This window comes from Ranitomeya variabilis, chromosome 1 (assembly GCF_051348905.1).
Source record: "Ranitomeya variabilis isolate aRanVar5 chromosome 1, aRanVar5.hap1, whole genome shotgun sequence".
In the NCBI taxonomy this organism is placed as follows: Eukaryota; Metazoa; Chordata; class Amphibia; order Anura; family Dendrobatidae; genus Ranitomeya; species Ranitomeya variabilis.
Window position 1 is genome coordinate 1,002,728,741 of NC_135232.1, and position 17,876 is coordinate 1,002,746,616.

The 17,876-nt window shown below is 42.6% G+C and overlaps 1 protein-coding gene across 1 annotated transcript in view; it reads left to right on the forward strand.

Annotated features, from left to right (window-relative positions):
* GALNTL6 (polypeptide N-acetylgalactosaminyltransferase like 6) overlaps positions 1-17,876 on the forward strand; it is a 2,887,171-nt gene that overhangs the window by 2,298,977 nt on the left and 570,318 nt on the right. The window contains exon 7 of the mRNA XM_077279504.1: positions 6,670-6,787. Within this exon, the coding sequence (XP_077135619.1) occupies positions 6,670-6,787 (118 nt within the window). The remainder of the gene's footprint in view (positions 1-6,669; positions 6,788-17,876) is intronic.

The window sequence follows — 17,876 nt, forward strand, 5'->3', positions numbered from 1 at the left end:
CACAACTCGAATGGCTCTGCTACATAGAGGTGAAGTACAGATCACCTCTATGTAGCAGAAATCCAGGTGTACTTTGAGCGCCAACCACAGGGTGGCGCTCAAAGCAATCGGCCATCAACAATCATAGAGGTCTCAAGGAGACCTCTGGTTGTTATGGCAATGCACCGCTGACTCCTGATCATGTGATGGGGGTCAGAGGTGCGAGCAGTTCCGGCCGCGCGGCCAGGAGCGCTAGTTTAATGCCGCTGTCAGCGCTTGACGGTGGCATTTAACTAGTTAATGGGCGCAGGCGGATCGCAATTCTGCTCGCGCTCATTGTGCGCACATGTCAGCTGTACAAAACAGCTGACATGTCGCGGCTTTAAGGTGGGCTCACCGCCGGAGCCCACCTTAAAGCAGGGGATCTGCCAGCTGACGTACTATTCCGTCAGCTGGCAGAAAGGGGTTAATGTTGTGAAATGGTTAAGCCAGAATCCTTATATGAGAAAGTATAAAATGTAAAAACTATACAAAACAAAGAAAATATATATTTTGAAGTACAAAACTTTAAGCTGCTAAGGCTTTAAATATTACCTCCACCAAATATTGAACAGTAGGTTACATTAAGCCTGCTTTACACATAGATATTTTTCTTAGTTTGCTTCATTTACAAACATTTTTCTTTTTGCACTTTTTTTCTCAGACATGCGCTTTTTTTATCATTTTTTTTCTGAAGACGATCGGCAAACAAATAACTAACATGCCGATTATACAAAATAAGGTAAAAATGCATAAATACAACCAAAAAGCCATATCACATTTCTGATGACAGTGGACTCCACTATAAATATCAGGCCATCATTTTTCTTTGTAACATAAGAATTGCTACAAAATAGCAATGTTTTTCCCATGTAGGGAAACCAGCCATAAATTTCTTTCAGATGTCAATGATATATCACATATGCAAATAATTTTTCTGAGTTCATCAGTTTCTTTCATTTGATTTTTGTCAGTGTTTGGTCAGTGTGTATTATTTGCCTTCAGTGTTTCATCAATGATTTTCACACATAAAAAATACATAAATTGCAATGCTTCTCTTATCCATTACAATGTTTATTATATGCTAATTATGCAAATTGTCTCTTCAGAGAGGAAGAGAGCTAGAACTCTAGTGCCACCTATTGGAAGGTAGCAATTCTACAATTCAATTTTGACACTTTAACGAGCCTTGTCACATGACTTAGGATAATAGCCAAACCAGATCTCTGCTTCGCACTGACGAGGGGCAGTACCCTGAAATACAGTGTCTTCAAATTGAGATTCTGGTTTGGCTCTTAGCCTAAGTCATGTGACAAGGCTCATTAAAGGGTCAACATTGACTTGTAGGATTGCTACCTTCCAATAGGTGGCACCAGAGTTCTAGCTCTCTTCCTCTCTGAAGAGACAATTTGCATAATTAGCATATTACCCAGAGGAGCATTGAGGCTTTAAGTCTCCTCATCTCTGCATGTTTAGCATGTCGATCTCCGCAAGGAGGAGAGATACTTCTTGGATATATGTTTATTATAGGCAGCAGACTGATTACACACATGGCATGGATGTGCTGTCTGTGATTCTCAATGCTACGTAGACTTGCATTGATAATTTTGAGTCGTGACACAATCAAACACTGACATATCTCACTCATTTTTCTTTTTTGAGGGCACATGGTCCTTAAAGATAAAAAGACACGTGAACAGCTCCATAAATTATAATGGGTCTGTGTTTTGTTTTTGAAAACTACAGATATAACACTTGTGCAAAAAACTGACCTCTAAATGAGGACTTAAAGAGTGATTATCTTTTCATCAGTTAATAAGAATTTTAATTGTGAATGTACTTTCAGGTCATCTTTCTGGACAAACTGTCATGACTGTACATGAGGATTATCACTATTGCGAGCCATTAAATGACTTGTGTCCTGCTTTTTTTTACATTTTTCCCATGTGAAATTTCTGGTCACTAGAAGATGCAGCATTTTGTTTCTCACTATTTATGCCTTCCTCCATCTCCTTTCTTGTTTCCACTATATTGACTTTTATAGGCAACATGCATACTTTTCTCCCCTTAGTGAAGATAAATCTGTAGTCTGATTTGGACAATTTAAGATGAAAATAATGAATGAGAGAGTTGAAAAGTTACTGAGAAGAGGTGTTTTCCTCTAGTAAGATATAGTATGAAAGTTTATTAATTTGCACTGATGATTTAAGATTCTCGTTACTATTTAATACTTAACGCTGGGCATGTACATAGCAATTCAGCCAATTGTTATATCCTTCAACGCCACCAAAAACATATTTGTTTGATTCAGTGTACACGTATATTTCCATGAAAAGCTTCGAAAAGTGAAAACAGGGAACACTGCAGCCACTTTTCTCCCTGGAAGTCAATAATTAGGCTTAGCTGACAAGAGTTACAGTTATTTGATTAATAAACTAACCCAGTTTAATTAACGATAGTTTAATTTTTACAGAATTATTATTTAATAGGTAATGCATATAACAATCAAATTAATTAAACAGGTTTCTGTGCACTAAAAACTAAACTCAAAATGATATTTTGAAAACATAGGCAAACAAGCCATTTAGTTACCATGTACCCAGTGTATGCTTTCCACGGTGTTCATGTTTGCATTAAAATTAGAGCATGTTGGCAAAAGAAAATGAGACACAGAAGTAGCTTGAAGACATTTCACGTTCTGTAAGACTGCCAAAGTCATTGCCCTTGATTGTCATCTGTGCACTGTTCCCTGTCAGTTTTATCCCAAGAACTATTGCAAACTTGACAGGCAATGTCACCAAGATCAGAGTATAATCAAAATATGATTGCACATGTTTCCAGCAGTCACATTTAAAGTTGAGCCAGTACAGTTGGTGTAGGAGCAGACAAACCATTTAAATTGTATTTGTCCTCTGTGCTGGTGATCTATTGACTAGAAGTCATATGAAAGGAAGAAATTATTCTTCTGTAGTATTTCATTTATTGATCACCTCCTTAGCTGTCCAAAGTCTAACATGACATGAAACTAATTAGATGCAAATAAAAAAGGAAAAATATAAATGTGAATACTATAAAAACAGAATTTCTATGTAAAGATACAGGTGCTTCTCACAAAATTAGAATATTATCAAAAAGTTACTTTATTTCAGTTTTCCAATACAAAAAGTGAAACTCATATATTATATAGAGTCATTAGAAACAGAGTGATCTATTTCAAGTGTTTATACAGTATCTGTTCATGTTGATGATTATGGCTTATAGCCAATGAAAACCCAAAAGTCATTATCTCAGTAAATTAGAAAAATTAAGAAAGGAACACCTGCAAAGGCTTCTTAAGTGTTTAAAAAGGTCCCTTAGTCTATTTCAGTAGGCTCCAAAATTATGGGGAAGACTACTGACTTGAGAGATGTCCAGAAGGCAGTCATTGACACACTTCACAAGGAAAGTAAATTTTGCCTTTCATTTGAAAATCAAGGTCCCAGAGTCTGGAGGAAGAGTGGAGAGGCACACAATCAAAGCTGGTTGAGGTCTAGTGTGAAGTTTCCGCAATCAGTGATGGCTTGGGGAGCGATGTCATCTGCTGGTGTAGGTCCTCTGTGTTTTATCAAGACCAAAGTCAGCGCAGCCATCTACTAGAACATTTTAGAGCACTTCATTCTTCCTTCTGCAGACAAGATTTTTAGAAATGGAAATTTCATTCTCCAGCAGGACTTGACACCTGTCCACACTGCCAAAAGTACCAATACCTGGTTTAAACAGTATCACTGTGCTTGATTGGCCAGTAAACTCACCTGACCTTAACCCCATAGAGAATCTATGTGGTATTGTCAAGATGAAGATGAGAGACACCAGGCCCAACAATGCAGACAGGCTGAAGGCTGCTATCAAAGCAACCTACATCTCAGTAGTGCCATAGGCTGATCGCCTCCATGCCATGCCACATTGAACATTTTGGATTTTAAATTCATTTTTCAAGGTGGTGTTATAAAGCATTCTAATTTACTGTTATAATGACTTTTAGGTTTGTATTGGCTGTAAGCCATAATCATCAACATTAACAGAAATAAACACTTGAAATAGATCACTCTGTTTGTATTAACTCTACATAATATATGAGTTTCACTTTTTGTATTGAAGAACGGAAATAATTTAACTTTTTGATGATATTCAAATTTTGTGAGAAGCACCTGTGTGTCAAACTTTCTCTTGAGTCATCATCCTTGCTTATGTGACACACCTTTATCAAAATCAATATAGAAAAACCAGGCACATAACCAAATTTTGTATAGAGAGTGCAAAAGCAGGGGTGCAATCAGTAGAAAACAACAATGGAAAAAAGAGTAAAAAGACACTACTGGAATATATGCACACCACCGCAATGTTTCAAATATAGAAAAACATATCCACTTTATTAGTACACAGAAACAATTAAAACACAATTAAAATAACCAGTACAATTGTCCCCACTCTGAATATATAGCATAATACCTCAATACATTTTTTTTTTTATGGACTTGTTGGGTTTTAAAGAACAAACCCCATTCTCACATTAAATGTGTATGCACATAGGAACGGGGATATTTGCCGTGTTATTTGCACGCGGCTGTCTATCTGTCTAGCCAGTTTTGGCTCATGTATTTATATTTATGCATATTTTTCTTCTCCATTCCCTCCATCTCCCCCCTTTTTATATATACAGTACAGACCAAAAGTTTGGACACACCTTCTCATTTAAAGATTTTTCTGTATTTTCATGACTATGAAAATTGTACATTCACACTGAAGGCATCAAAACTATGAATTAACACATGTGGAATTATATAATTAACAAAAAAGTGGGAAACAACTGAAATTATGTCTTATATTCTAGGTTCTTCAAAGTAGCCACCTTTTGCTTTGATGACTGCTTTGAACACTCTTGGCAATCTCTTGATGAGCTTCAAGAGGTAGTCACCAGGAATGGTCTTCCAACAATCTTAGCACTTGTTGGCCCTATTGCCTTCACTCTGCGGTCCAGCTCACCCCAAACCATCTCAATTGGGTTCAGGTCTGGTGACTGCGGAGGCCAGGTCATCTGGCGTAGCACCCCATCACTCTCCTTCTTGGTCAAATAGCCCTTACACAGCCTGGAGGTGTGTTTGGGGTCATTGTCCTGTTGAAAAATAAATGATGGTCCAACTATACTCAAACCGGATGGAATAGCATGCCGCTGCAAGATGCTGTGGAAGCCATGCTGGTTCAGTATGCCTTCAATTTTGAATAAATCCCCAACAGTGTCACCAGCAAAGCACCCCCACACCCTCACACCTCCTCCTCCATGCTTCACTGTGGCAACTAGGCATGTATAGTCCATCCATTCACCTTTTCTGCATTGCACAAAGACACGGTGGTTGGAACCAAAGATCTCAAATTTGGACTTATCAGACCAAAGCACAGATTTCCACTGGTCTAATGTCCATTCCTTATGTTCTTTAGCCCAAACAAGTCTCTTCTGCTTGTTGCCTGTCCTTAGCAGTGGTTTCCTAGCAACTATTTTACCATGAAGGCCTGCTGCACAAAGTCTCCTCTTAAGAGTTGTTGTAGAGATGTGTCTGCTGCTAGAACTCTGTGTAGCATTGACCTGGTCTCTAATCTGAGCTGCTGTTAACCTGCGATTTCTGAGGCTGGTGACTCGGATAAACTTATCCTCAGAACCAGAGGTGACTCTTGGTCTTCCTTTCCTTTGGTGGTCCTCATGTGAGCCAGTTTCTTTGCAGCGCTTGATGGTTTTTGCAACTGCACTTGGGGATACTTTCAAAGTTTGCCCAATTTTTCAGACTGACTGACCTTCTTTTCTTAAAGTAATGATGGCCACTCGTTTTTCTTTACTTAGCTGCTTTTTTCTTTCCATAATACAAATTCTAACAGTCTATTCAGCAGGACTATCAGCTGTGTATCCACCAGACTTCTGCACAACACAACTGATGGTCCCAACACCATTTATAAGGCAAGAAATCCCACATATTAAACCTGACAGGGCACACCAGTGAAGTGAAAACCATTTCCGGTGACTACCTCTTGAACCTCATCAAGAGAATGTCAAGAGTGTGCAAAGCAGTCATCAAAGCAAAAGGTGGCTACTTTGAAGAACCTAGAATATAAGACATAATTTCAGTTGTTTCACACTTTTTTGTTAAATATATAATTCCCCATGTGTTAATTCATAGTTTGGATGCCTTCAGTGTGAATTTACAATTTTCAAAGTCATGAAAATACAGTAAAATCTTTAAATGAGAAGGTGTGTCCAAACTTTTGATCTGTACTGTATATCTTATTTCAACCTATATTACTCTGTAACAAAAATGTTTTGCTTGGCTCCACTGATTTATCCATGGTCAGTGTACAAGTTCATGCATATGGACACAAAGCTTGAATGTTCTATCCCCCTACCCACTTGAAATCATTTCAACCAGCCAAAAAAAATTAATCTTACAGTTATTAGGTTCTTTAGAAGGATGTAGATCTTGGGATTTATTCTGATGGAATATATGCTGAACTGGATGGACAAATGTCTTTTTTTGGCCTTGCTAACTATGTTACCATGTAACCATTATACTTTATTGTAAATACATTGAATTTATCTAACTTGTATCTATTTTGTTTACACCTTAGATCACCAGTTATGGCTGGCGGATTGTTTGCAGTTGATCGAAAATGGTTTTGGGAGTTAGGAGGTTATGATCCTGGTTTAGAAATTTGGGGAGGAGAGCAATATGAAATTTCTTTTAAGGTAAGAATATGATAGTATATAAATATTACTTGAATTCTACTTGTAATGTTTTAAAGGTAATTTGTCACCAGGTTTCTGCCACATAGTCTGAGAGCAGCATCATTTTGAGACAAAGACAGTGATAACAGTGATGTGTCACTTACTAGGATGATTGCTGTAGTTTTAACAAAATCATTGTTTTATCAACTGAAGACTATCACTAGTGGACTAGTACCCCTACTGCCATTAGTCTTCCATATTTATGAGCTTTCTATAACTTGCCCCCATAAATGATTGGCAGTTTTATTTCTTTGCACAGTGTACACCAAAATCTGTGGTCTGGTTTGGGACTATTTATACAAAGCTTCGCATTCAAACAACTAGTTGATCTAATGATTTTACAGAACTAATAGCCTGTAGCCTAGTAAGTATTACATTGCTGGAATAAGGGTATCTGCTCAAATCATTTTTCTATGAGATAGAGTAGAAAAAACTTGGAGACTATAGATGAAAGAATCCATAGAAATTTGGGTTTGTCGGGTTTGAGTTTTGAGTTCCAAGTACGAGTCTGGTACCAGAACTTTACCGTGCACCCGAACCTTATATAAGTCAATGGGACCCGAATTTTGGTGCTTTAAAATGATCATTGCAAGGGCTAGGGAACTGCAAAAGAAAGCAAAATGGAGGTAAGAGCAGAATAATTTCCCTGCAAACAAATATAAAAAAAAGAAAAATATTCTTGAGGCTAAGGTCCATGTGGAGGATGTCACGAGGAGACTAGGTGAGCAAGAGCTAATAACCCGGGCCCCTGCAATTTCCCTCAGACTAGGGAAATCCTGACTGACCCTCTACCTAGAGTTTACACTGATGGTGTGCATGTCTAGACCTCGACCCTCGCCCTGTCTCCTGTTTCAACCCTGGGCTGACACCAACCGCCCACCACCCAGTGAAGAGGTAATACACCAATACCCACAGTTAGCACAGACAAGGATAAAGGAAAATATACACCACGCCGCAGTCACTCAGGAATACACTATAAATGTGCAGGGCAAAATAAATACAAATATAGGAAGGAGTAAATAAGACTAAGGAAAATACACAACCAGCAACGAATCTCCAACAACCAGCTCTCCACTCCGGACCGAGATAACAACGCACAATACAGAAGCTATAATCGGCGACGCCCAATGATCCGGAGAACTATTTAAAGGCCATGGGCATGGCCCAGCTTCCAATCCGAGGATCAGGTAAATTAACCCTGGAACAGCTGGACAAAACCTAGCCGACGCCAATGAGCAAATAGTGGTCAAAAGCGGAATTACCGCTGTCTGTCGAACGACCTGGTCTGAACAGCGTCCGACATGACAGTAGCCCACCTTCTACGAGGGCCCCCAGGGCCCCCACGACTTATAGGACCCAGCTTGTCTGGATAGCGACGATGAAAAAACCTGACCAGCCGATCCGCATGAATATCCGAGGCTGGTACCCAGGACCTCTCCTCAGGCCCATAACCACGCCAGTGTACCAAGAACTGTAAAGTACCACGCACTACATGAGAGTCAACCACCTTGGAGACTTCAAACTCCAAATTACCATCCACCAAGACTGGAGGTGGCATAGGCACCGTGTCCACAGAACCCACCACCTTCTTTAGAAGAGACCTGTGGAACACGTTGTGTATCTTATACACTGTAGGGAGCTCCAATCGGTACGCTACTGGGTTAATGACGGCGGTGACCCTAAATGGACCAATAAACCGTGGACCCAATTTAAGGGATGGTATTTTGAGTCTTATGTTTTTTGTGGATAACCACACCCAGTCATCCACACTCAGGTCCAGACCTGGCACACGCCTACTGTCAGCCACACGTTTGTACCTAGCACGCACACTCAACAGGCACTGTTTAACTCTCCTCCAGACTGATGATAATTGTGCTCCTAACTGATCCTCCTCCGGAACGCCGGAAGAGCCCCTCTGACTCAAGGTACAAAATTGAGGATGTAGCCCGTAAACACAAAAAAAGGAGACTCCCCAGATGACTCCTGGTGGTGATTATTGATGGCAAACTCAGCCAAAGGAAGAAAGGTAGACCACTCCTCCTGGTTATCAGAGACAAAGCAGTGTAAGTACTGTTCCAAATTTTGGTTCATACGCTCAGTCTGACCATTTGACTGAGGATGGAACGCCGAAGAATGAGACAACTTGATCCCCAGCCGTGAGCAAAATGCTCTCCAAAATGTTGCCACAAACTGAGACCCCCTATCAGACATGATGTCAGACGGAACCCCATGAAGTCTGACCACCTCCTGCACAAATACCTGAGCCAGAGTCTTAGCGTTAGGCAACGAAGGCAAAGGCACAAAGTGCGACATTTTTGAAAACCGATCAACAATCACCAAGATGACCGTGTTCCCAGCTGATGAGGGCAAATCAGTGATGAAATCCATGGAGATTTCCGTCCATGGCTTACAAGGTACTTCAAGAGGAAGTAGTGTGCCAACAGGACGGGAGCGAGGCGTCTTAGCCCTAGCGCACGTGGTACAAGCTGACACGTATGAGACCACATCCTGTCGGATCTTGGGCCACCAAAACCGACGTGACACCAACTCCAAGGTACCTCTAACCCCTGGGTGGCCAGCCAGGACAGCATCATGATGCTCTGCCAAAACCTTTAAGCGGAGATGAAACGGTACAAAAGATTTGTTGATGGGAAGCTCAGATGGTACCTCCTCCTGAGCCTCGGCAATCTCAGCCTCAACCTCAGTAGTGAGAGCCGAAACCACAACACCCTTTTGGATGATGGGTCCTCCCGAGGTTCACCCCCCCGGAAAACAACTGGACAGAGCATCAGGCCTTAGTGTTTTTAGACCCCGGTCTGTAAGTGACAACAAAATTGAACCGCGTGAAAAACAATGCCCAGCGAGCCTGCCTGGGGGACAGAAGCTTGGCTGACTCCAAATACAGCAGATTCTTATGATCGGTAATAACAGTAACCTGATGTACTGACCCCTCCAAGAAATGTCGCCATTCCTCAAAGGCCAGCTTGATTGCCAACAACTCCCTGTTGCCGATATCGTAGTTACGTTCGGCGGACGACAGTTTCTTGGAGAAATAGGCGCACGGACGCAAACCACTCAAAGATGAGCCTTGAGATAGTACCGCCCCCACACCAACCTCAGATGCATCGACTTCCACAACAAAGGGTTTTGATACGTCTGGCTGCACAAGAATAGGGGCTGAAACAAAACTGTTCTTAAGAAATTCAAATGCACGCACAGCAGCCTCAGGCCAAACGGAGAAATTGGTACCCTTTTTAGTCATGTCAGTTAGCGGTTTAGCAATGATTGAAAAATCCTTTATAAATTTCCTATAGTAGTTAGAAAACCCAAGGAACCGCTGAAGTGCTTTCAGGTTATCAGGACGTTCCCAATGCAGCACCGCTTGCACCTTAGCGGCGTCCATTTTAAAACCAGAAGTAGACACAATATAACCCAAGAAAGGCAACTCTTGGACAGAAAATACACATTTCTCAAGTTTAGCATACAGCTTATTCTCTCTGAGAAGCTGTAACATCTGCCTGACATGATCTAAATGAGCATCACGGTTGCAAGAATATATGAGGATGTCATCTAGGTACACGATAACGAATTTCCCAAAAACATGCGAGAACACATCATTGATGAAATGTTGGAACACTGCAGGTGCGTTAGTCAACCCAAAAGGCATCACCAAATTTTCAAAATGACCCTCAGGGGTATTAAAAGCCGTCTTCCACTCATCACCTTGACGGATTCTTATGAGGTTGTACGCCCCCCTGAGGTCAAGCTTGGTAAACCACTTAGCACCCGCCACCTGGTTGAACAAATCTGGTATCAGTGTCATCGGGTATGGATCACAAACCGTAATCTGTTCAACTCCCTGAAATCCAAACACGGGCGTAATCCGCCATCTTTCTTCTTCACGAAGAAGAACCCTGCTGCCACCGGCGAGGATGACGGCCTGATGTGACCTTTGCTCAAGCTTTCAGCAATATAATCTTTTAACGCTTGTCTCTCCGGACCGGAGATGTTAAACATCCTTGCTTTAGGCAATTTGGCCCCTGGTTAAAACCTTATAGAACAGTCATAGGGACGATGTGGCGGCAACTCTGAGCAACCCTTTTCAGAGAACACATCCACAAAATCCAGAAGTGACTCCGGAACGCTTGAAGGCACCGCAGCCACACATGTGGCCAGGCAGTTCTCCAGGCAGAACTCGCTCCACTGAATTATGTCCTGAGTTTTCCAGTCAATTACCGGGTTGTGCATGGACAACCAAGGAAAACCCAAAACCACCTGAGCAGGAAGATTCCTGAGCACCTTACATGTAACCCGCTCGGAATGTAGAACCCCAATGTGGAGTTTCACCTCAGCCACAAATTCAGTAATCTCCCCCTGAGAGAGAGGAGCAGCATTGATGGTGACCACACGGATAGGATGAGACAGTTTTTCAATCCTAAAACCTGCTGTGCGTGCAAACTTCTCATCAATGAGATTTGTGGCTGAACCACTATCCACAAAAACAGTAATTGGCAGCTCACTGCCAGCGATAAAAACCTTAGCAGGGAGCATGCATTGAGAAACCACCATGGAGGATATACATAAGCTCAGATTGGTCTCCTCCACACCATCTGAGCTTAGAAGTTTTCCGCCGTTGCATTTTTCTTAGACAGCAGAGGACAGATGTTAAAAAATTGACCAGTTTTACCACAGTAAAAACAGGCTCCCTGCTTCCTGAGCTCAGGGGCTCGATTCTTAACATGTGATACCCCTGCGATTTGCATAGGTTCCATGGGCTCACCTGCAGCAACCTCACGTGAACCCAAACCCTCTCCCATAGGCGGTGTCTCATGCTCCCCCTGACGCAAACGGCGATCAATGCGGACAACCAGACTCATAGCGGAATCTAGAGAAGCAGGAGTCTCATACATCAGAAGGGCTTTTTTAACCCTTCCAGAAACCCCATGAATAAATTGACTCCGCAATGCTGGATCATTCCATTGTGTATCGATCGCCCAGTGACAAAATTCAGAACAGTAATCCTCTGCAACTCGCTCCCCCTGGTGAATAGTGCGTATCTTAGATTCTGCTAGAGCCATTCTGTCAGGTTCATCGTTGATTTTCCCAAGAGAAGAAAAAAAACACTCCACAGAGTCAAATGCAGCAGAATCAGATGGCAAAGAAAACGCCCATGCTTGGGGATCCGAGCTTAACAATGACAACACCACGCCCACACGCTGAGCCTCATTACCCGAGGAGATCGGGCGCATACGGAAATATAGTTTGCAAGCTTCACGAAAAGAAACAAATTTACTGCGTTCCCCAGCAAATTTTTCAGGCAAAGGGAATTTAGGCTCAGCAACTCTTCCTGTCGCTCCAGCTTGCACATTAGATACTGCTAGTCCCTGTTGCTGAACTGCCCCCCTCAACTCAGTGACATGTAGGGACAGCGCCTCTAACTGGCGGGTTATGGAAGTCATGGGATCCATGACAACAGAAAAAAAAAATAAAGAGAAAACCCTTTTTTTTTGTTGTTGTTGGGCCGATTATAATGTCACGAGGAGACTAGGTGAGCAAGAGCTAATAACCCAGGCCCCTGCAATTTCCATCAGACTAGGGAAATCCTGACTGACCCACTACCTAGAGTTTACACTGATGGTGTGCATGTCTAGGCCTCTACCCTCGCCCTGTCTCCTGTTTCAACCCTAGGCTGACACCAACCGCCCACCACCCAGTGAAGAGGTAATACACCAATACCCACAGTTAGCACAGACAAGGATAAAGGAAAATATACACCACGCCGCAGTCACTCAGGAATACACTATAAATGTGCAGGGCAAAATAAATACAAATATAGGAAGGAGTAAATAAGACTAAGGAAAATACACCACCAGCAGCGAATCTCCAACAACCAGCTCTCCACTCCGGACCGAGATAACAACGCACAAGACAGAAGCTATAATCGGCGACGCCCAATGATCCGGAGAACTATTTAAAGGCCATGGGCATGGCCCAGCTTCCAATCCGAGGATCAGGTAAATTAACCCTGGAACAGCTGGACAAAACCTAGCCGACGCCAATGAGCAAATAGTGGTCAAAAGTGGAATTACCGCTGTCTGTCGAACGACCTGGTCTGAACAGCGTCCGACATGACAGAGGAGTGTAGCAGTGACTTTCTTGAGTAGTTTACTCTACTTGATAATAAATAAATGAAAAAAGATGGTGTGTCCCCTTATTTTTAATAACCAGCCAAGAGAAACCAAACAGCTGTGAGCTAGTCTTATTATGCTATTATTTTTTGTTAGAAATGGGGGGAACCTAAAAAACAAGGCATGGGGTCCCCCACTATTTTTATTAACCAGCTAAGTGACCGCACACAGCTTAGGGCTGATATTATTGGGCTGGGAAAGGGCTATGGTTATTGGACACTTTCTAGCCTAATAAGATCAGCCCTCAACCGCCCTAGAAATGGTTCCTCCATTAGATGTGCCAATTCTGGTGCTTAGCCTCAGCTGTTCCCGATTGCAATTAAAGAGCTTTTAATAGGAGCACAAAACTCTGGTTCACTGTGCTTTTATGAACATCTAAAAAGACGAACATGGCCAGATCATTAGCCAGAAATAGTCCAAAGTGGTTTTTATTTGCCTTATTGTAGGAATTCCTCTGTTGAGGCTTTGTCTGAATCAAGTATTTCATAGATTTACACAGAAAGTCCGTGTAACAACTCTGTCGGCATCACTGCATAGCCTCCCATCCCCCACTTGCCTTACACACCAACTTACTCACTACTCCGGGCCACGCTGTGAGTTCTGTCTTCTGCCGACTCCATGCTGGGTGCCTCTTGCCTCCTACCTGTTCTCTGCATACTTCCTGGCTGTGTGCATAGGGGGGCTGGGCCGGCACCCCCTTGTTCTTATTGAGTCAGTGTGCACCTCCCTAAGGGGTCCCCAGCCAATTGTCAAGAGGCCTCAGGTATTTAAGGCATCCCCACCCATTGGAGGATGCCTGAGCAACTTACTTCCTCAGTTAGTGTCTTGCTGCTGAGGTGCTGGGTCCTGTCTTGCTATTTCTGTTGTGTCAGCCACCCAGAGGGGCTTCATACCCTGGCCTGTACCTGTGTCTCTTGTTTCTGACACCCAGTGGGGCTTTGCACCCTGATCTGATTCCCTGTTTCTGTGCCTTGTCCCATTCCTGACCCTGTCTGAACCTAGTCCTATACCTGCGTCTATTTGTATCCCTGTCTTTAGCCTTTACTATTCCGCTGTGTGTTTTCTTGTGTTCAATCCTTCTCCTCTTTGCTCTGCCTCCTTCGGCTTTGCTCTTTCTCCTTTGGCTCTGCTCTTTGCTTTGACTCCTTTAGCTCTGCTCTTTGCTCTGCCTCCTTCGGCTCTGCTCTTTGCTCCACCTCCTTCAGTTCTGATTTTTGCTCCATCTTGCGGTTCTGCCTTGTTTCACTCTTTGCGGTTCTGCCTTGCTCCGCTCCTTGCGGTTCTGCCTTGCTCCGCTCCTTGCAGTTCTGCCTTTCTCCACTCCTTGAGGTTCTGACTTTCTCTGTTCCTTGCAGTTCTGCCTTGCTCCACTCCTTGTGGTTCTGAAGTGCATCTGCTCACTGTGGTTCAGCTCGCTGCACTGCAACTGGCGTCTCTGTTCTGCTCTCCACTCCACAACCTTGCGGTACTGCTTTACTTCTGCTCTTCAACCTGCTCTTCAACCTGCGGGTCAACTTGGGGGGTCTAGTTTCCAATATGGGGTCACTTGTGGGGGGTTCTACTATTTAGGTACATCAGGGGCTCTGCAAATGCAATATGATGCCTGCAGACCAATCCATCAAAGTCTGCATTCTAAATAGTGCTCCTTCCCTTCCGAGCTCTGCCATGCGCCCAAACAGTGGTACCTCCCCACATATGGGGTATCAGCGTACTCAGGACAAATTGGACAACAAGTTTTGGGGACCAATTTCTCCTGTTACCCTTGGGAAAATACAAAACTGAGGACTAAAATATAATTTTTGTGGAAAAAAAAGATTTTTATTTTTGCGGCTCTGGGTTATAAACTGTAGTGAAGAACTTAGGGGTTCAAAGTTCTCAAAAAACATCTAGATAAGTTCCTTGGGGGTCTAGTTTCCAATATGGGGTCACTTGTGGGGGTTTCTACTGTTTACGTACATTAGGGGCTCTGCAAATGCAATGTGACGCCTGCAGACCATTCTATCTAAGTCTGCATTCCAAACGGCGATCCTTCCCTTCCGAGCTCTGCCATGCGCCCAAACGGTGGTTTCTCCCCACATATGGGGTATCAGCGCACTCAGGATAAATTGGACAACAATTCTTGAGGTCCAGTTTCTCCTGTTACCCTTGGGAAAATACAAAACTGGGGGCTAAAAAAGAATTTTTGTGAAAAAAAATAATTTTTATTTTCACGGCTCTGCGTTATAAACTGTAGTAAAACACTTGGGGGTTAAAAGCTCTCACAACACATCTAGGTAAGTTCCTTACGGGTCTACTTTCCAAAATGGTGTCACTTGTGAAGGGTTTCAATGTTTAGGCACATCACGGGCTCTCCAAATGCGACATGGTGTCCCATCTCAATTCCAGTCAATTTTGCATTGAAAAGTCAAATGGCGTTCCTTCGCTTCCGAGCTCTGCCATGCGCCCAAACAGTGGTTTACCCCCACATATCGGGTATCTGCGTACTCAAGACAAATTGCACAACAACTTTTGTGGTCCTAATTCTTCTCTTACTCTTGGGAAAGTAAAAAAGTTGGGGAGAAATATCATTTTTGTGAAAAAATATGATTTTTTATTTTTACGGCTTTACATTATAAACTTCTGTGAAGTACTTGGTGGGTAAAACTGTGCACCACACATCTAGATAAGTTCCTAATGGGGTCTACTTTCCGAAATGGTGTCATTTGTGGGGGGTTTCAATGGTTAGGCACATCAGGGGCTCTCCAAATGCAACATGGCGTCCCATCTCAATTCCAGTCAATTTTGCATTGAAAAGTCAAATGACGCTACTCTCCTTCCGAGCTCTGACATGCGCCCAAACAGTGGTTTAACCCCACATATGGGGTATCAGCGTACTCAGGAAAAATTGCACAACAAGTTTTGTTGCTAATTTTCTCCTGTTACCCTTGGTAAAATAAAACAAATTGGAGCTGAAATAATTTTTTTGTGAAAAAAAGTTAAATGTTCGTTTTTTTTTAAACATTACAAAAATTCCTGTAAAACACCTGACGGGTTAATAAACTTCTTGAATGTGGTTTTGAGCACCTTGAGGGGTGCAGTTTTTAGAATGGTGTCATACTTGGTTATTTTCTATCATATAGACCCCTCAAAATGACTTCAAATGTGATGTGGTCCCTAAAACAAATGGTGGTGTAAAAATAAAAAATTGCTGGTCAAATTTAACCCTTATAACTCCTTATAAAAAAAATGTTGGCTCCAAAATTGTGCTGACGTAAAGTAGACCTGGGGGAAATGTTACTTTTTAACTATTTTGTGTGACATATCTCTGTAAATTAGGGGCATAAAAATTCAAATTTGGAAAAATGCAAAATTTTCTACATTTTTGCCAAATTTCCATTTTTTCCACAAGTAAACGCAGGTAATATCAAAGAAATGTTACCATATCATGAAGTATAATATGTCATGAGAAAATATTGTCACAATAATCAGGATCCGTTGAAGCGTTCCAGAGTTATAACCTCATAAAAGAACAGTGGTCAGAATTGTAAATATTGGCCCAGGCATTAACGTGCAAACCACCCTTGGGGTTTAAGGGGTTAATTTGGCAACCTTACTCCCACAACTATGCTGTGGGATGTAGCAGCATTTTTAGGCCAGTTTTCTACCTCCTGGCATTAGTTGTTATGTCATCTGTTTTTGCAGAGGATAATTAATATGTGTTACCAAATAATATTAAGCAGCAATACCTTCAACATTGATTGCGGCTACCTTACTGGCAGTAGTAATACCGAAATCAGGTCACAATTGGTCTCATTTGTCTCTGGTAAACATATCAGTGAGTAGAAAGTGGAAGGCATCATAGATTATATGTTATTATATCACTCAACCTTTAAAAGTGAACCAATAGCTTTAGGCCACATTGCTACTTTCAGTATCTGGTCAGTATTTTTCTAGTGATGGGCGAGCACTAAAATGCTCGGGTGCTCGTTGCTTGGGTCGAGCAAATTGTAATACTCGGGTACTCGGCCAGAACAACGAGCCCAGTCTATGGGAGACCCGAGTATTTTTACCGCGATCCTCCCGGGGGTCCTTTTAAGGTCTAAAAACATCTGAAAATGAGGGTAACACTGCTCAAATGACACAGGGACATAATAGGGATCGCCCCTGGAAGCATTCCTGACTCCTAGTTCACAGCTTTAGTCAATTTTTTCTGAGAGTCATGCCATTTTTCTCGGTGCCACAAAAAACACATTAAAATGAAACAAAACAGATTTTGCTGGGAAATATGTCAAGGTACATCCTTTGCAGGTTAATAACTTGCCTGTATGGCCAAATATTTAACCCCAGACCGAAAATTTCCTCCCCCACTTAGGCTTAGTTCAGACGCAGAGTTTTGTAAGTGTTTTTCAACTTTAAAGGGCCACTGTCACACCCCCCCCCAGCCGTTATAAACTAAAAGACCCACCTTGTGCAGCAGTAATGCTGCAGTCTAACAAGGTGGCTCTTTTTGTTTTTGATTCATTTATTACCTCAAAAAAGCGTTTAAAAAATTGGCCACACATACCAGATATTATACCTGGAGGCGGTCCGAAGCGTCCTGTATGAATCCCCCAACTGCCGTCACTCATCTCTTCAGGGCCGATGGTCCCCGCCCCCTGAGCGCTGTTATCGTCTGAAATCCGGCGACTGCGCTGTGCGTGCCTGCCTGGGGCCTGCGCAGTGTTCATTGTCAGTGCGGCCACCCTGTTACTGAATCCCCGCCCCGCACTGTGTTATTCATTATGCACAGTGCGAGGCTGGGGTTCATGGGCATGCGCACTGCGCTGTTTAGACGCTCCCCAGCTCCGACGCTCCCCAGCTCCCCCACCTTCCCAGGAACCCCA